The sequence below is a fragment of the Scyliorhinus torazame genome, chromosome 10, assembly GCF_047496885.1.
Source record: "Scyliorhinus torazame isolate Kashiwa2021f chromosome 10, sScyTor2.1, whole genome shotgun sequence".
NCBI classification, from domain to species: Eukaryota; Metazoa; Chordata; class Chondrichthyes; order Carcharhiniformes; family Scyliorhinidae; genus Scyliorhinus; species Scyliorhinus torazame.
Genome location: NC_092716.1, coordinates 228,778,885 through 228,799,487, shown reverse-complemented (window position 1 = coordinate 228,799,487; position 20,603 = coordinate 228,778,885). Strand labels below are relative to the sequence as shown.

General features: G+C 49.2%; 1 protein-coding gene across 3 annotated transcripts in view; it reads left to right on the top strand.

Moving 5' to 3' along the window:
- LOC140384641 (uncharacterized) overlaps nucleotides 1-20,603 on the top strand; it is a 508,791-nt gene that overhangs the window by 371,375 nt on the left and 116,813 nt on the right. For all 3 annotated transcript variants that reach the window (XM_072466529.1, XM_072466530.1, XM_072466528.1), the window contains one exon: nucleotides 5,769-5,868. In XM_072466529.1, coding sequence (XP_072322630.1) covers nucleotides 5,769-5,868 — 100 coding nt within the window. The remainder of the gene's footprint in view (nucleotides 1-5,768; nucleotides 5,869-20,603) is intronic.

Here is a 20,603-nt window from a genome sequence, read left to right as displayed (position 1 = left end):
ATATTAATGAGCGATCCCCGGGAACAATTGAAACATTTAAGGTGAACAAGGCCAAGCTAGACTCCTCGGCGCCAACAGGAGCCAAGACAAAGGAAAGCCAACGGACACTCAGGGACCGCCCAGCGATCAGGGAACGGCTCCAGAATTGGAGAAATCGATCCAAGTGATTGGAATGTAGTCCAATCACTTGGAACCAGGTACTGGGTCCGCCCAAAAGGGCATGAAGTCCCTGGGGACTATAAAATAGAGTCCCCAAGTTCAATTCGTCCTTCTTGGCAGGGTCACTCAGCAGCGCAAACCAACCCTTGACAGCTGCCGCACCAACCAAGTAAGTCTCCAGTCAACGCACGCTACGAGATAGGCGCTCCTAGCTACCAGTCCATACCAGCTTTGAAACCTGCAGATTCAGAACCCGAACGAAAGGCCATTTGTTCCCCTGACCTGGTGGGCCAGTCCCAAAGCTAAGTATAGGCCTTTTAGTGATAGAGATAGTCTAGTAAGTAGAGTTTTATGCATGAGTAGTGATTGATTGTGTATAATAAATGTGTTTTGATTTGAATCTTACTAATTGGTGTGTCAAGTTATTGATCAGTGCTTGAACTTGAACCTCGTGGCGGGTATCATAAAGATACCTGGCGACTCTAGAGCAAAGGTTATAGAAACAGAGCAAATTAAGTAAAGACACAACGAGCAACAAATTAAGAGCCAATCAAAGTTAGCAACAGCTGAATGTTGGGAAAAGCAAGCTTTTTGTGATACATGCGAGGGACCAGGAAAAGAAACTGGGAGAGCTACCGCTTAAGATGGTGGAGAGGAGCTTTCGCTACTTGGGCATTCAGGTGGCTAAGAGTTGGGATGCCCTACACAAGCTCAATTTAGCACGGCTGGTGGATCAGATGGAGGAGGACTTTAAGAGGTGGGACATGCTGCCGCTTTCCCTGACAGGCAGGGTGCAGTCCGTGAAGATGACGGTCCTCCCCAGGTTATTTTTCATCTTCCAGTGCCTTCCCATCCTCATCCCCAAGTCCTTTTTCAAGCGGGTAAACAGGATTATTACGGGATTTATGTGGGCAAACAAGACCCCGCGTGTTAAGAGACTGTTCTTAGAGCGCAGTCGAGGTGGGGGTGGGCTGGCGCTGCCGAACTTTTGCAGCTATTATTGGGCAGCGAATATATCCATAATTCGGAAGTGGGTAGTAGAGGAAGGGGGGGGGCATGGAAACGGTTGGAGATGGCGTCTTGCAGGGATACTAGCCTGGGGGCTTGATAATGGCTCCGCTGCCGCTCCCGCCGACACGGTACACCACGAGCCCGGTGGTGGCGGCGACATTGAGGATCTGGGGTCAGTGGAGACAGCACAGGGGGGAGGCAAGGGCTTCAGTCTGGACCCCGATACGGAACAATCACAGTTCGTTCCAGGTAGAATAGATGGTGGGTTCCTAAGCTGGCACAGAACGGGTATCAAAAAGATGGGGGACTTGTTTATTGATGGGACATTTGCTAGTCTGAGGGCGCTGGAGGAGAAATTTGGGTTGCCTCCAGGTAATACCTTTAGGTACATGCAGGTTCAGGCGTTCGTGAAAAAGCAGGTGGGGAAATCTCCATTGTTACCTGCCCGGAGGATACAGGACAGGGTGGTCTCGCGCGTGTGGGTAGGGGATGGCAAGGTATAGGACATACACCAGGAGCTGCAGGAGGCCTCGGTGGAAGAGCTGAAGGGCAAGTGGGAGGAGGAGCTGGGTGAGGAGCTCGATGAGGGCCTGTGGACTGACGCCCTGGGCAGGGTCAATTCCTCCTCATCTTGCGCCAGGCTTAGCCTGATTCAGTTTAAGGTGGTGCACCGGGCGCATATGACACTGGCGAGAATGAGTAAGTTCTTTGGGGTGGAGGACAGGTGTGTAACGTGTTCAGGGGGCCCAGAAAACCATGTCCATATGTTTTGGGCATGCCCACCTCCCCCAGAACCGGTTCCAATGCCCCAGGAATTTGAATCCCTCCCTCTTGCACCATCTCTCAAGCCACACATTCATCCTATCTATCCTGACATTCCTACTTTGACTAGCTCGTGGCACTGGTAGCAATCCTGAGATTACTATCTTTGAGTCAAGAGGGCTAGAATACAAGACCAGGGATGTGCTTCTGAGTCTGTACAAGGCTCTGGTCAGACCCCATTTGGAGTATTGTGAGCAGTTTTGGGCCCCATATCGAAGGAAGGATGTGTTGGCCTTGGAAAGGGTCCAGAGGAGGTTCACAAGAATGATCCCTGGAATGAAGAACTTGTCGTATGAGGAACGCTTGAGGACTCTGGGTCTATACTCGTTGGAGTTTAGATGGATGAGAGGAGATCTTATTGAAACTTACAAGATACTGCGAGATCTGGATAGAGTGTACGTGGAGAGGATGTTTCCACTTGTAGGAAAAACTACAACCAGAGGACACCATCTCAGACTAAAGGGACGATCCTTTAAAACAGAGATGAGGAGGAATTTCTTCAGCCAGAGGGTGGTGAATCTGTGGAACTCTTTGCCACAGAAGGCTGTGGAGGCCAATTCACTGAGTGTCTTTAAGACAGAGATAGATAGATTCATGATTAATAAGGGGATCAGGGGTTATGGGGAGAAGGCAGGAGAATGGGGATGAGAAAATATCAGCCATGATTGAATGGCGGAGCAGACTCGATGGGCGGAGTGGCCTAATTATGCAGAATCATCAAGGGAAATTCAGAGGAGGGTACAAAGCTGGTTCCCGAATTTAGCAGGCTGTCAAAAGATTGGCTACCTTAATGCTTCATCTCTAGAGGACAGAAGATAAATGGGGATTTGATAGCAATCTTTAAAATGTTATAAGTCTGGAAAAATTAGATCCAGGCAAATTCTTCCACTGGACATTGATTTAAGGAGTAAGGAGAACCAGGGTAAAGTTAAGGCTGTGAAAAGTGAATTAAAAATGTAAGCAATATGTTGTTAGAAAGAGAGCGATAAAACTAAAGAACAGAATACCAGGATGGGTGTGGAACAGAAAACAATGACACAATTTTAAGAAAGGACTGGATGAATTGATACTAATAAATAGGATTCAGATATTGATTCTGACATTACAATAAAGATGGGTTAATGTGTGATTTGGAAATGTAGGCTAGATGTCTGGTTGGTTTTATTCTGCCTTCAAACAACACCTGGGGCTTGATTCTCTGACCCCCCACCGGGTCGGAGAATCGCCGGGGGCCGGCGTGAATCCTGCCCCCGCCGTGTCCCGAATTCTCCGCCACCGGAAATTCGGCGGGGAAGGAAATCACACCGGTCGGCGGGCCCACCCCCGGCGATTCTCAGGTCCGCGATGGGCCGAAGTCCCGCCGCTGTCAACTCACGCCAGCCGGTGTGGATTGAACCACCTTTCGAACGGCGGGACAAGGCGGCGCGGGCGGGCTCCAGGGTCCTGGGGGGGCCCCGGGGGGTGCCCCCACGGTGGCCTGGCCCGCGATCGGGGCCCACCGATCTGCGGACGGGCCTGTGCCGTGGGGGCACTCTTTTCCTACCGCCTTCGCCATGGTCTTCACTATGGCAGAGGCGGAAGAGACCCCCTCCATTGCGCATGCGCGGGGATGCCTTGAGTGGCCGCTGACGCTCCCGCGCATGCGTCGCACGGCAAAGTCATTTACGCGCCAGCTAGCGGGGCGCCAAAGGCCTTTCCCGCCAGCCAGCGGGGTGGAAATCACTCCGGCGCGGGCCTCGCCCCTCAAAGTGAGGGCCCGGCCCCTCAGGAGGTTCTCCACAGTGTCCCCAGCCACCGTTCCAGCTCTGAAACCTGGTCTTTCAGGAGCTGCAGCTGGAGATACTTCCTGCACACATGCTGGCCCTGTCATTGGAAAGGTTCCAGGCTTCCCACATAGAGCAGGAGGAGCACTTCATGGCTCTGAGCTCTCGTGCAATGACTGACCGCTTTAAATTAAACCTTTTGGAAGGCACTTAAAATCAAATAATATCAATGACTCTCGGGTCATTCTCATGCACTCCAAACTCCAAGATATCACTCCGGTTTCTCGCTGCACTCTTGTGCTGTTTTCAATCTCATCTCACCTCCTCCTCTAGCTGCTGCTGTAATTTCTCATATCTCTGCTTCGAGGAGACCAACATTTATTTTAGCTATGGTCTTCTGTCTATATTTATAAAAGCTCTTACAATCTGTTTTTATAATTAAGACTAGATTGCTCTCATATTCTATTTTTTTTCCTTTTTGGCGCTTCGTTAATTTTTAAAACACTCCCAATCCCCTCAAATTTGTTACTGTTTTTTGTGGCATTTTCTTTTAATTTAATACTATCCTTAACTTCCTGAGTAAGCCACAGATGATTCAAAACAATAATATTTTAATCAAGGAGTAGCATATACCACTATGTGTTGGTGCACCAATGCTGGTACCATGGAACAGCTGGCTGCATATTTGATACAGCACACACCACTGAATTCCTAATCAGAATTATATTGCATGAGAGTGATCAAGTAGAGACCAAGCTGGAGGAGAGGAAACAATGGATGCTGTTTCTCCACAGTCTACTCTTGCACAACTTAAATTGAACTATTTTTGCAATTGATCTGCAGTTGCTGTTTAACTATCACCACAAAAGCAGCAAGTGTAGATGACTTGGTGTTGCTGGGCTGGTTTCAGCTGATGGCTGCAAGATATGTACTATATGGTGTGGATGGGTGAATGATTAATACCTAATACCTTTCAGGGACAGAAAGGGGGTGAAATTCACTTTCAGTGAAAGCACAAAATGAGTAGTAAAGGATCCGTCACCCATTATGCAGATCACTAACTTCTCTTCAAATCACAGGAAAATCAAGCATGGTGTACAAGAGGCAGACAATCCACAATTGCCCATTTTGTGCCCCCACCACAGATGAATTTTGCCTCTGCAGTCACTGTTGCTGAGACATTTTACATGAGCTGAAAGAGTGCAATTTATAGCAAAGCTGAATCCTAGCTTTCCAATGCAGTCATCAGACATAAACATCAGTGACTTTTTTTTTGAGCCACTTAATATCCTCCTTTCAACCCATTATGGGGAATAAAGAAAGAAATAGAGCTATCCCTTCTGGAATGACAGGAAATTTTATCAGCACCTAAAGTAATCTATGTTGAGGTTGTGTCAAGAATTTAGCTTATGTTGATGCTGTGTGCTATATGGATATCCTGTGCTTTTGGATAATTAACAGGACTGCATACATTTTGAAGTTTCATTTGGTACAATTTATTAACTTCCAGATCTCCCAAACTTTATGTATTATTGTTCTCTACTCAAGATTATTCCTTATCAAAGTGCTCATAACAAGGTATTATTTACATGAATTTATTTTTGAGAACAGTAAATTGCTTTTTGGCAACAGTGTATCCAAAAGAATTCAACAAATGGAAAACTTTGGAGAAGCTTATTTTGCAGATTTGCTATCCTGTATTAGAAACGGTCATGAAATATTACGACCAACAATTCATGTGTTAGGGTTGAGGTTTAAATTTAGAAGTCACAATTTTACAATCTACACAAAATACATGCTGTCTTCTTATCGATGCATACCTGTTTTAGAAATAGTGGTATTATTCTCTCGCTTCCCGGTCATTGTACTGAAGGTGTTGAACTGAGTTATATGCCAGAGGTTTCTGGTTAAGAGATATTTACATTGACTTTTTATGTATCTTGTATGTATTATGTATTTTATAAAGGGACAATTATATTCCTGGAAATACTGATTTTTTAAATTTTCTAACAGACACCATTTACACTCACACTGCGGTTATGGGATATCTACATTCTGGAGGGCGAAAGAGTCCTTGCTGCTATGGCATATACGATCATGAAACTACACAAAAGTAAGATAACCTCTGCCACATATTGAATTTCAATACAGCAGTTACTTTGAATATTAGTAAAGGAGCTGGATGCCAGAAATTAAGAAAATCATTTATTTGATGCCTAAATCCTGACTGCATAATTCTTTTTTAATAGGTAATTTTCATGCTTTTTTCTTCAGGGGGTAATTTTATTGACCTGATGTAACAAGATTCATGTCTTCCGAAAATAACCAATTAAATGTAGGGCAGAATTGTGCCATTTTCTGACTAAGTGTGGTGGTGGGTGGTACCATACCTCCTTTGTCTCAGCAGCAGGCTTTTCCCTCACATTGCTAGTAAATAACATCTCCCTCTGAGTCAGCACAGTGCTAGCAGATATCCAAGGAAATATTGGTGAAGCAGGGCACAAAGTTTGCCTGCCTCAATTTCATTCCAACATTTCTTGCTCTTTCTCCAACAACTTCAACTGCTTCAATTTGTGTTATGTGGATTGTCTTTACCCCATTGACACTAATTGGGTGGGAAATCCAGAAATCAAATATTAAAGAAGTGGCAGCATATAAAAGCCACTGACATGCTCTGCACATAGTGCATGGGAAACCTGGAAATATCAGCCCCCAAATGCCACTCTCAGCATGTGCATGTCTGCTCATTAAAAGAAACCCAAAGAGTTAAGAGTTCCATCCCATTCTCAAAATCTTTGTTCTCTCCCTCTCAAGTACAATTTTAAAAAATTCACCAAGATATCTTCACTGCTTTTCATTTCATCCTTGGTGATTTCCACCGCTATTTCATCTCCTCAGTCTCTTCCTACTCTGAGTTCACTACCCTCCCTAAATTTCTCCTTTCCAGCGTAAAATTCCCTCACCCATTTCCACGACCATTTATAGAATCATAGAATACCTACAGTGCAGAAGTAGGCCATTTGGCCCTTCGAGTCTGCACCGAGCCTCTGAAAGAGCACCCTACCCAGGCTCACCCCCCACACTCTATCCCCATAACCCCACATAACCTTTACACACTGAGGGGCAATTTATCAAGGCCAATCCACCTAACCTGCACATCGTTGGACTGTGGGAGGAAACTGGGGCACCCCCGGAGAAAACCCTCGCAGTCACGGGGAGAATGTGCAAACTCCACACAGTCACCCATTTGAACCCGGGTCCCGAGCGCTATGAGGCAGCAGTGCTAATCACAGCGTCAGCGTGTCACTCCTTATCTTGCCATTTTACTTGGTCTTGCTAGTCACATTGTATCATCACAGATATGGACGTCTCTGAAAATATACATGAATCACTCTCCATCAGTATCTCCCTATCACGTTCCAACCCAACCCCCTTCTGTATCTGCCTCTCGAAAAAAACTATCCCCCAATTCACATGGAACTGCAATTTCAAAATCCCAACTTTTTAGCCTTTGGCTCCATTTCTGCAGCTATGGATTTGTTCAGTTCTACTTTCACCTCCTCTTTTGATGCCTTTGTCCCGAATAAAACCATTACTCTCATCTTGAGCATTTCCAATTTTAATTGCTCCACCATTAATAACCATATATTCTACTGCCTCAGTCCTAAGCCCTGGAACGCCCTTCCTACACCTCTCAACCTCTCTATTCTACTTTAAGCATCTCTTTGACTAAGCGTTTGACCTTCAGATCTAAGGTCTCCTTGTGTGCCTTGTATCATATTTGTCATAATTTCCCCTGAAACATCTCCGGATGCCTTAATACATTAACGCTGTTGTATAACTATAAGTTGTTATTGCTTATGACAGCTTGGACATACATTTTGCCTTCAGATGGAAGAACAAACAAGATATAACATTTATCCATCACTTTTTTTGCTCCTATAATGGTCATTTTGGATGTCCCTTATAGTTAATGAAATGCTTTTTAATTTAGCTTCAGATAGATTTTTCACTTGATTATTAAGAACTTGTTCGAGAAGCTAAAGTAGCTATTTGAGATGCTAGTTATGCAGACAGTGGAGTGTCTGCGTACATCTTCAACATAGATTAAATATTTATTTTTAGACAGAAACAAACTCTATTGTGTACAGTAAATATTCTTATTGCATTATTATTCTATTGGTAGATCAATATTTACATTGTGAATCTTGAATTTTCTACTCCAGAGGGTTACGGATGTTCACTCATTGAGTATATTAAAGTCTGAGATCGATGGGCTTTTTCAATCTGAGGGGACCAGCAGATATGGAAATTGAGCAGGAAAGTGGATTTGAGGTCAAAGCTCAGCCATAATCTTAATGGTGCAGCTGGCTCAAAGAGCCATATGACCTACTCCTGTTCCTATATTTTATTTGATGTCCTTAGAATCAAAATTCTAGTAATTGAAGGAAATTTTATTTCAGGAACTTGGGGCACTACCATTTGCAGTATTGAGGAAAACATAAAATTAAATTATACTTTTATTAATATCTTGAATCCATTTCTGAACTTACTATGTTAACATCACAAACAAAGTGACATCTGTAGTATTTACAGGAACAGAGAGCTGAAGATAGTTATGAGAAAATGAATCTGCAGTTCATTAAAAAGGTTAGAAGAGTCTTAAGAGAATTGACATTTGAAAAGTTTCAAATAAAAGAAAAATACTGTGGATGCTGGAAATCTGAAATAAAAATAGAAAATGTCAGCAGGACTGGCAGCATCCGTGGAGACAAACGGAGTTAACATTTCGGATCTAAATGACCCTTCTACAGAACTGTTAACATTAACTCTCTATCTCTCGACAGATGCTGCTAGACCAGCTGAGTTTATTCAGCGGTTTCTGTTTTTATTTTATATTTGAAAAGACTCCTTCGCTCATTATATATGTAAGAGTAACCAAACTGAACATATCAGCAGTGGCAATGGCAAGAATGCAGCTGTCCTTTTTTGAGCAAATCTAAAAGAAAGAAATGTTTGCATTTACATAGTGCTGGCCATGACTTCAGGACATTCCAAAGCACTTTACAGCCAATGAAATACTTTTGAAATGTAGTCACTGTTGTAATATGGGAGACGTGACTGCCAATTAATGCACAGCAAATTCCCACAGACAGCAATGTGATAATGACCAAATAATCTGTTTTATTAGTAATATTGATTGAGGAATAAATATTGCCCAGGACACTGGGGTTAACTCCCCTACTCTTCTTTGAAATAAAGCCATTGGTTATTTTACATCACCTGAGAGAACAGATGAGATCTAACCCAAAAGATGGCATCTCTGAATGTGCAGCAGCCTTTCAATGTTGTGCTGGATTATCAGCCTCGTTTTTGTGCTCAAGTCTCTGAAGTGGGACTTAAACATAAAACCTGCTGGTTCAGAGACAAGAGAGCTACAAACTGAACCACAACAGACACATGACTTCCCCTTTCGGTGAGTTAAATATAGCAATTTTCTGCTCTCATTGTCACCTGTTGCATTTGTGTTGCTTCTGGAAATAGGTTTTTAACACAGCTTGCACAATGCAAATAGTGTAGGCGGGTATTTGAAATGCCTGTTGGGTGGATCCTGCTGCTTTCTAGACATGTCCCACCCAATACTATTTTTTTCAAAGTATATTTATTAGAATTTTACATTTTAGAAACAGATGCAACAAAGTTACAAAATAATACCATACATAAGGAGAGCGGGGGGAAAAGGGCTCAAAATACATGGGCACAAAATGGAAGAGCAGAATGACAGGACAACTGTCTCGGTACACTCATTGGGCAAAACCACATATTCCCGTGGCCCCATCAGAAACCAAGGGGGAAACAGGATAAAGTCATTAAAAACATGACAGGATGGTGCACACCCTTCCACGCTGCTCTACTCGCAACCAGATCAGGTGCACACTAACTTACAAACCCCTCAGCTTCAGCAGCACTACAGGCATCAGCAACCCACCTCTTTCAGATATCAGACCCAACTGCACCCATGCAAAAAACGAAGAACGGATACGTCACACCCAGCCCTACAATAAACCAAAGAAAGTCCACGAGAACCCAAGATCTAAAGGGAAGTTACATACTTACCCCAAAACGCAATCAAACTCCCATCCAAGCCCAGAACAGACCCAATATAGCCAGAAAATAATGAAGAGAGGACCGGCAACAAATCCAAGTTATTCTCAGAACCAGCATCTCTCATGGAAGAAGAAGAGAAAAGCCCAGAGCTACCAGAACTGTCCCTCCGATAATAATAGCTCAGCACCCAGCCCAGGTCCTGACTCATCACAACACTCATGGAGGGGTATAGACCACTTGACCAACAAACAGACAACACCTCCCCAAGAGGAACGACAGGATATAAGCCCAAAATCTGAGGCAGGATAATCATTCCAGTCCCAAAAGGGGGGGAAGCCCTGCCCAGGGAAAAGGTGAGCCGTCAAGAAGCCCCTGAAAAGGACACACCTGCCGCTTGCCAGCACAAGGCAACCAACCCACCAAGCATGACTGCCCAGGAGTAAAAACATACACTCAAAGTGGACCAACCCTGAAACACCAAACCCGGCTGGCCTCAACATTGTCAGGAATAAACTTCACCTCCAAGTAACTCAGGGAAAAACAAAGGCAAAGTGAGAGACGCAGCAGATGACCGCCTCCTAGGCATTCCAGAAGAGAAAAAGAAGCAAGAAAAAACAAGAATCATCAGAACTAATCACACGGATAACAGCAAAACAACATCCAACCCAAACCCCACACCTCCTGGGCACTTTCCCAACCATGCCAATGAGGAGGAGAGCCAGCCACCTAGTCAACAAAGGGGCATCTCACCTACCCCAAGGAACAAATAGGATATCTATTCAGCCCATCCAAGTCCCCATACTCCCTGGGGGTCAAACCCACCCGCACCCGCAACCCCGTGAAGGAGTCCCAGACTAGGGCACCCCGATACTCGGGGACAGCAGGATATCGACCATGGCACCGAGCTTGGCCTAGCCCAGCACCGTCCAGCAGGCAGGGACTACCAACGTACCTGTAGTACAGGTCCTTGTGGAGTCGGATGTGCCTACGGAGCAAGGTGGGTCCTGGAGCTGCGAGCCAAGTCGGGAGAGACACCCCGGATGTGGACTTCCTGGGGAAGGCCAAAAGACGTTCATGGGGTGTTGTTAGTGGCGTTGCACAGTTGTGACCAAATGAAGTGTAGTGCATCAGGGAGGACCTCCTGCCAGCGGGAGGCCAGGAGGTCCCTGGACCGTAGGGCCAGTTGGACGGCCCTCCATACCATCCCGTTCTCCCTCTCTACTTGTCCGTTTCCCCGGGGGTTATAGCTTGTCGTCCTGCTGGAGGCGATACCCCTGCTGAGCATAAACTGACGTAGCTCATCACTCATAAATGAGGATCCCCTGTCATGTGGATGCAGGCGGGGAAACCGAACAGAGCGCAGATTGTGTTGAGGGTTTTAATGACGGTGGCAGACGTCATGTCGGGGCATGGGATGGCGAAGGGGAATCTGGAGTACTCATCGACCACACTGAGAAAATACGTGTTACGGTCGGTGGAGGGGAGGGGCCCTTTGAAATCCACGCTGAGGCGCTCAAAGGGGCGGAAGGCCTTCACCAGGCGCGCACCGTCCGGCCGGTAGAAGTGCGGCTTGCACTCCGCGCAGGCCTGGCAGTCCCCGGTGATTGTCCGTACTTCCTCGACGGAGTAGGGCAGATTGCGGGCCTTAATAAAATGGTACAACTGTGTGACTCCCGGGTGACAAAGGCTGTCGTTCAGGGCCCGGACTCGGTCTACTTGTGTGCTGGCACATGTACCTCGGGATAGGGTGTCTGAGGGCTCGTTGAGCTTGCTGGAGCGATACAAAATCTCGTAATAGTAGGTGGAGAGCTCGATCCTCCACCTCAAGATCTTATCATTCTTGATCTTGCCCCGCTATGTGTTACTGATCATGAAGGCTACCGACCGTTGGTCAGTGAGGAGAGTGAATCTCCTGCCGGCCAGGTAATGCCTCCAATGCCTACGATGGCTTGGGCCTCTTTTTCGAAGCATGAGTGCTGAATTTCTGAGGCATGAAGGGTGCAGGAAAAGAATGCCACGGGTCTGCCTGCCTGATTGAGGGTGGCGGCTAGGGCGACGTCTGATGCATCGCTCTCTACTTGAAAGGGCAGTGTCTCGTCTACTGCGTGCATCCTGGCCTTGGCGATATCGGCTCAGATACGGGCGAAGGCCTGTTGTGCCTCGGCCGTCAGATGAAAATGGGTGGACTGTATGAGTCGGCGGGCCGTGGCCGCATAGTTTGGGACCCACTGGGCGTAGAATGAAAAGAACCCCAGGCAGCGTTTGAGGGCCTTGGGGCAGTGGGGAAGGGGAAGCTCCATGAGGGGGCGCATGCGGTCGGGATCGGGCCCCAGAACTCCGTTTTGGACCACGTAGCTGAGGATGGCTAAGCGGGCACTCCTCCTTGTTGCAGGTGAGGTTTAGGAGAGTGGCGGTGTGGAGAAATTTGGCAAGGTTGGCATCGTGGACCTGCTGATCATGGCCGCAGATGGTGACGTTGTCTAGGTACGGAAAGTTGGCCCGCAAACCATACCGGTCGACCATTCGGTCCATCTCCCTTTGGAAGATCGAGACCGCGTTGGTGACGCCGAAAGGAACCCTGAGGAAGTGATAGAGGCGACCATCTGCCTCGAAGTCAGTGTATGGACGGTCCGATTTACGAATGGGGAGCTGGTGGTAGGCGGATTTGAGGTCTACCGTTGAGAAGACCCGGTACTGCGCAATCTGATTGACCATATCAGATATGCGTAGGAGGGGGTACGCGTCGAGCTGCGTGTACCGATTGATGGTCTGGCTGTAGTCCACGACCATTCTGTGTTTCTATCCAGTTTCAACTACTACCACTTGGGCTCTCCAAGGGCTGTTGCTGGCCTCGATGATGCCTTCCCGAAGCAACCGCTGGACCTCGGACCTGATGAAGGTCCTGTCCTGGGTGCTGTATCGTCTGCTCCTGGTGGTGACAGTTTTGCAATCCGAGGTTAGATTTGTGAAGAGGAAAGGTGGATCGACCTTTAGGGTCGCGAGGCCGCAGACAGTAAGGGATGGTAGGGGCCCGCTGAATGTCAGAGTTAGGCTCTGGCGGTTGCACTGGAAGTCCAGGCTGAGTAGTAGGGCAGCGCAGAGGTTAGGCGGATGTAGAGGCGGAAGCCGCAGAATTCTACGCCCTGGACCGTGAGTGTGACCGTACAGTACCCCCGGATCGTCACGGAATGGGATCCGGAGGCCAGGGAGATTCTTTGGTTGGTGGGGTGTACCGCGTGCGAGCAGCGCCTTACCGTATCTGGGTGGATGAAGCTTTCGGTGCTCCCGGAGTCCAGCAGGCAAGAGGTCACGTGTCCGTTGATTTTGATGGTGGTCGATGCGGTGGCCAGGTTGTGCGGACGAAACTGGTCAATGATCACTGAGGCGAGTCGTGGTCGGTCGTTGCTGGTGTTGGATGGTGGGGAGCCCAAGGGGCACAGGTCCTGGAAAGCTGCCGGTGTCCATGTGCCGTGGGGGAGACAAGATGGCGGCGCCTGAAGATCTTGAGGACAAAATGGCGGCTCCCATGGGCCGCACGTGGCGGGGGTTGAACAAGATGGCTGCGCCCATGCGCCGCACATGTTACGCGGAGGGAAGATGTTGGCGCCCACTGGCCGCGCTTGATCTGAGGGGGAGAAGATGGCGGCACCCACTGGCCGCACATGGTCTGAGGGGGAGAAGATGGCGGCGCCCACTGGCCGCGCGTGGTCCGGGGAGGTGAAGATGTCGGCGCCCATTGTCCGTAAACGAGGGGGGTTAGGGGCAGCACGGTAGCCTTGTGGATAGCACAATTGCTTCACAGCTCCAGGGTCCCAGGTTCGATTCCAGCTTGGGTCACTGTCTGTGCGGAGTCTGCACATCCTCCCCGTGTGTGCGTGGGTTTCCTCCGGGTGCTCCGGTTTCCTCCCACAGTCCAAAGATGTGCAGGTTAGGTGGATTGGCCATGATAAATTGCCCTTAGTGTCCAAAATTGCCCTTAGTGTTGGGTGGGGTTGCTGGGTTATGGGGATAGGGTGGCGGTGTTGACCTTGGGTAGGGTGCTCTTTCCAAGAGCCGGTGCAGACTCGATGGGCCGAATGGCCTCCTTCTGCACTGTAAATTCTATGAAATGTGATAGCAGCGACTGCATGGGCCTGACACACCGCGGCGAAGCACCCCTTCTTACCGCAAGCCTTACAAAGGGCAGCGTGGGCCGGGCAGCGTTGGCGGGGGTGTTTCTTTTTTTTTAATAAATATTTTATTGAAAATTTTTGGTCAACCAACACAGTACATTGTGCATCCTTTACACAATATTATAACAGCACAAATAACAATGACCTATTTTATATAAACAAAAAACAAAAAATGAATAAATATTAAATAACAAAAATGAAAACTAGCCCTAATTGGCAACTGCCTTGTCACAAGTTACACCCCAGTCATATGCGCCCTGTGTAATACCTTAAACTGAATCAGGCTTAGCCTAGCACACGAGGACGACGAGTTTACCCTACTTAGGGCATCCGCCCACAGCCCCTCCTCAATCTCCTCCCCCAGCTCTTCTTCCCATTTCCCTTTTAGTTCATCTACCATAGTCTCTTCTTCGTCCCTCATTTCCCTATATATATCTGACACCTTACCATCCCCCACCCATGTCTTTGAGATCACTCTGTCCTGCACCTCTTGTGTCGGGAGCTGCGGAAATTCCCTCACCTGTTGCCTCGCGAAAGCCCTCAGTTGCATATACCTGAATGCATTCCCTTGGGGCAACCCATATTTCTCGGTCAGCGCTCCCAGACTCGCGAACTTCCCATCCACAAATAGATCTTTCAGTTGCGTTATTCCTGCTCTTTGCCACATTCCATATCCCCCATCCATTCCCCCCGGGGCAAACCTGTGGTTGTTTCTTATCGGGGACCCCCCCAAGGCTCCAGTCTTTCCCCTGTGCCGTCTCCACTGTCCCCAAATCTTCAGTGTAGCTACCACCACCGGGCTTGTGGTGTAGTTCCTCGGTGAGAACGGCAATGGGGCTGTCACCATAGCCTGCAGGCTAGTCCCCCTACAGGACGCCCTCTCTAGTCTCTTCCACGCCGCTCCCTCCTCCTCTCCCATCCACTTACTCACCATTGAAATATTAGCGGCCCAATAGTACTCACTTAGGCTCGGTAGTGCCAGCCCCCCCCCCCTATCCCTACTACGCTGTAAGAATCCCTTCCTCACTCTCGAGGTCTTCCCGGCCCAAACAAAACCCATGATGCTCTTTTCAATCCTTTTAAAAAAAGCCTTCGTGATCACCACCGGGAGGCACTGAAACACAAAGAGGAATCTCGGGAGGACCACCATCTTAACCGCCTGCACCCTCCCTGCCATTGACAGGGCTACCATATCCCATCTCTTGAAATCTTCCTCCATCTGTTCCACCAACCGCGTTAAATTTAACCTGTGCAATGTGCCCCAAGTCTCAGCTATCTGGATCCCCAGGTAACGAAAGTCTCTTGTTACCTTCCTCAACGGTAGGTCCTCTATTTCTCTACTCTGCTCCCCTGGATGCACCACAAACAGCTCACTCTTCCCCATGTTCAATTTATACCCTGAAAAATCCCCAAACTCCCCAAGTATCCGCATTATTTCTGGCATCCCCTCCGCCGGATCCGCCACATATAGTAGCAAATCGTCCGCATACAAAGATACCCGGTGTTCTTCTCCTCCCCTAAGTACTCCCCTCCACTTCTTGGAACCCCTCAGCGCTATCGCCAGGGCCTCAATCGCCAGTGCAAACAGTAATGGGGAAAGAGGGCATCCCTGCCTTGTCCCTCTATGGAGCCGAAAATATGCCGATCCCCGTCCATTCGTGACCACACTCGCCACTCGGGCCCTATACAATAGCTGCACCCATCTAACATACCCCTCTCCAAACCAAATCTCCTCAACACCTCCCACAAATAATCCCATTCCACTCTATCAAATGCTTTCTCGGCATCCATCGCCACTACTATCTCTGTTTCACCCTCTGGTGGGGCCATCATCATTACCCCTAACAGCCTCCGTATATTCGTGTTCAGCTGTCTCCCCTTCACAAACCCAGTTTGGTCCTCGTGAACCACCCCCGGGACACATTCCTCTATTCTCATTGCCATTACCTTGGCCAGGACCTTGGCATCCACATTTAGGAGGGAAATTGGTCTGTAGGACCCGCATTGTAGCGGGTCCTTTTCCTTCTTTAAGAGAAGTGATATCGTTGCTTCAGACATAGTCGGGGGCAGTTGTCCCCTTTCCTTTGCCTCATTAAAGGTCCTCGTCAGTACCGGGGCGAGCAAGTCCAAATATTTTCTATAGAATTCGACTGGGAATCCGTCCGGTCCCGGGGCCTTTCCCGTCTGCATGCTCCTAATTCCTTTCACCACTTCTTCTACCTCGATCTGTGCTCCCAGTCCCACCCTTTCCTGCTCTTTCACCTTGGGAATTTCCAGCCGATCCAAAAAGTCCATCATTCTCTCCCTCCCATCCGGGGGTTGAGCTTCATATAATTTTTTATAAAATGTCTTGAACACTTGATTCACTCTCTCCGCTCCCCGCTCCATCTCTCCTTCCTCGTCCCTCACTCCCCCTATTTCCCTCGCTGCTCCCCTTTTCCTCAATTGGTGTGCCAGCAATCTGCTCGCCTTCTCCCCATATTCATACTGTACACCCTGTGCCTTCCTCCATTGTGCCTCTGCAGTGCCTGTAGTCAGCAAGTCAAATTCCACATGCAGCCTTTGCCTTTCCCTGTACAATCCCTCCTCCGGTGCTTCCGCATATTGTCTGTCCTCCCTCAAAAGTTCTTGCAGCAACCGCTCCCGTTCCTTACTCTCCTGCTTCCCTTTATGTGCCCTTATTGATATCAGCTCCCCCCTAACCACCGCCTTCAACGCCTCCCAGACCACTCCCACCTGGACCTCCCCATTGTCATTGAGTTCCAAGTACTTTTCAATACATCCCCTCACCCTTAGACACACCCCCTCATCCGCCATTTGTCCCATGTCCATTCTCCAGGGTGGGCGCCCTCCTGTTTCCTCCCCTATCTCCAAGTCCACCCAGTGTGGGGCGTGATCCGAAATGGCTATAGCCGTATACTCCGTTCCCCTCACCTTCGGGATCAATGCCCTACCCAGCACAAAAAAGTCTATGCGCGAATAGACTTTATGGACATAGGAGAAAAACGAGAACTCCTTACTCCTAGGTCTACTGAATCTCCACGGGTCCACACCTCCCATCTGCTCCATAAAATCTTTAAGCACCTTGGCTGCTGCCGTCCTCCTTCCAGTCCTGGACTTCGACCTATCCAGCCCTGGTTCCAACACCGTGTTAAAGTCTCCCCCCATTATCAGCTTTCCCGTCTCTAGGTCCGGAATGCGTCCTAGCATCCGCCTCATAAAATTGGCATCATCCCAGTTCGGGGCATACACGTTTACCAAAACCACCGTCTCTCCCTGTAGTTTGCCACTCACCATCACGTATCTGCCCCCGTTATCCGCCACTATAGTCTTTGCCTCGAACATTACCCGCTTCCCCACTAATATAGCCACCCCCCTGTTTTTCGCATCTAGCCCCGAATGGAACACCTGCCCCACCCATCCTTTGCGCAGCCTAACCTGGTCTATCAGTTTCAGGTGCGTTTCCTGTAACATGACCACATCCGCTTTAAGTTTCTTAAGGTGTGCGAGTACCCGTGCCCTCTTTATCGGCCCGTTGAGCCCTCTCACGTTCCACGTGATCAGCCGAGTTGGGGGGCTTCCCACCCCCCCCCCTTGCCGATTAGCCATCATCTTTTTCCAGCTTCTCACCCAGTTCCCACGCAGCTGTATCTCCCCCAGGCGGTGCCCCCCGCCCATCCTCTCCCGTACCCGCTCCCCCCTTTCCCCAGCAGCAGCAACCCAGTAATTCCCCCCTCCCACCCCCCCCCGCTAGACCCCCCCGCTAGCGTAATTACTCCCCCCATGTTGCTTCCAGAAGTCAACAAACTCTGGCTGACCTCGGCTTCCCCCCGTGACCACGGCTCGCACCGTGCGACGCCCCCTCCTCCCTGCTTCTCTATTCCCGCCATAATTATCATAGCGCGGGAGCCAAGCCCGCGCTTCTCCCTTGGCCCCGCCCCCCCGTGGCCAACGCCCCATCTCCTCTCCCTCCCCACCTCCCCCCATCATCCCCTGTGGGAGAGAGAAAAGTTACCACACCGCAGGATTAGAACATAAAACCCCTCTTCGCCCCCCACATTCGCCCCACCACTTTGTCTAAACGTTCTTTTTAATAATCCACTCATTCCAGTTTTTCTTCTACAATAAAAGTCCACGCTTCATCCGCCGTCTCAAAGTAGTGGTGCCTCCCTTGATATGTGACCCACAGTCTTGCCGGTTGCAGCATTCCAAATTTTATCTTCCTTTTATGAAGCACCGCCTTGGCCCGATTGAAGCTCGCCCTCCTTCTCGCCACCTCCGCACTCCAGTCTTGATAAACGCGGATCACCGCGTTCTCCCATTTACTGCTCCGAGTTTTCTTCGCCCATCTAAGGACCATTTCTCTATCCTTAAAACGGAGGAATCTCACCACTATGGCTCTGGGAGTTTCTCCTGCTCTCGGTCCTCGCGCCATAACTCGGTATGCTCCCTCCACCTCCAACGGACCCGCCGGGGCCTCCGCTCCCATTAACGAGTGCAGCATCGTGCTCACATATACCCCGACGTCCGCACCCTCCACACCTTCAGGAAGACCAAGAATCCTCAGGTTGTTCCTCCTTGCGTTGTTTTCCAGTGCCTCCAACCTCTCCACACATCGTTTCTGATGTGCCTCCTGTATCTCCGTCTTCACCACCAGGCCCTGTATATCGTCCTCATTCTCGGCTGCCTTCGCCTTCACGACCCGAAGCTCCCGCTCCTGGGTCTTTTGTTCCTCCTTTAGCCCTTCGATCGCCTGTAGTATCGGGGCCAACAGCTCTTTCTTCATTTCCTTTTTTATCTCTTCTACGCAGCATTTCAAGAACTCTTGTTGTTCAGGGCCCCATGTGAAACTGCCACCTTCCGACGCCATCTTGGTTTTTGCTTGCCTTCCTTGCCGCTGTTCCAAAGGATCCGCTGCAATCCGGCCACTTTCCTCTCCTTTTTCCATCCGTGTCCAGGGGGAATTCCCTTCTGGTTTACCGCACGGTGTTTTTAGCCGTTAAAATTGCCATTGGGGCTCCTATCAAGAGCCCAAAAGTCCGTTCCACCGGGAGCTGCCGAAACGTGCGACTTAGCTGGTCATCGCCGCACCCGGAAAACTGGCGGGGGTGTTTCTGCTGGCCGCAAAAGTAACATCGGTGACCCCCAGGGTTCGCTGGCTGGCGTGTGGCGCAGGCGTATTGGCTGGGTAGGGCCCCCGCTGGGGCGGCCGTCTGTGGGGTCCACGATGCGTAGGAAGGGTGGGCCGAGCGGCTAGGGGTATGGCCTGAATGTTGCGTGATGCAACCGTCATAGAGAGCGCTAGCTTCTTAGTCTCTGCTAGATCGATAGTGGCCCCTTCTAACGTTCGCTGGCGTATGAGGTCCGACCCAATCCCCGTAACGAACGTATCCCGCATAAGGAGGTTTGAATGTTTTGTGGCCGTAACGGCCTGACAGTCACAGTCCCGGACGAGTGGAATTAGGGCCCGCCAGAAGTCTTCTATGGATTCACCAGGGAGTTAAGAGCGAGTGGCGAGTACGTGCCTGGCGAAGAGCGTGTTCGTCTTCTGAGCGTAATTTTCTTTGAGAAGCGCCATGGCGTCGGCGTAGTTCAGCGCGTCCTGGATCAGCGGAAAGACGTTGGAGCTCAACCTTGAGTACAGGATCTGTATTTTCTGAGCCTCCGAGACAGGGATGGGCGCCGAGTTGATGTACGCCTCGAAATAAGCTAGCCAGTGCTGAAAGTCCTTTTTGGCGTTGCTTAATTGCAGATCCAGCTGCAGGCGATCCGGCTTGATACGGAGGTCCATCTTTTGAAAATCTTAGAGCCATAAATTGATGCACGATCAATTGCACAAAGACTTGAGTTGGATACAACTGAGGCTTTATTGCTCTAAGATGTGTGGCCTCCCACAGCAGCTGGCCAAATGATTGCAGCATGGAGGACACACACATTTATACTCCGCCTACTGGGCGGAGCCAGCAGGCAGGGACGACCAGCGTACCTGTAGTACAGGTCCTACCACACATCACCTAATAGAGGTGCAACAGTGGTTTACCACAATTATACAGGCTAATTTACAGAAAACACCACCAGACAAAGGATACCCAGGGCCACCCTCATCCTCAATACTCAACCACAGATATCATCTGCACTTCAGACTGCTCAACAAGACACTGTCAGCTTGAATAGTAGCAGAAACAGCTAAAGAGAGATATATCCATGTAAGGAGAAAAGACAAAAACAACCTGAAGGAACAGTCACCCCCAAGATAAAAAGAGTGTGGTGATTCTTAGATTCAAATGTAAAAGGAAAAAAAAATGAAATGGGTACCTCTAACTTGGGAGGCTATCCTGTGTCAGAGCGAGGATGAACTAACCCCAACTTCCACCTCCTCCCAGCTCTAAATTTATTTTTTTTAAATGGCAGACAATAACATCAGGGGCGAGATTCTCCAACCCCCCGCCGGGTCGGAGAATCGCCGGGGGCTGGCGTGAATCCCGCCCCCGCCGGTTGCCAAATTCTCCGGCACCGGATATTCGGTGGGGGCGGGAATCGCGCCGGTTGGCGCCCCCCCCCCCCCCCC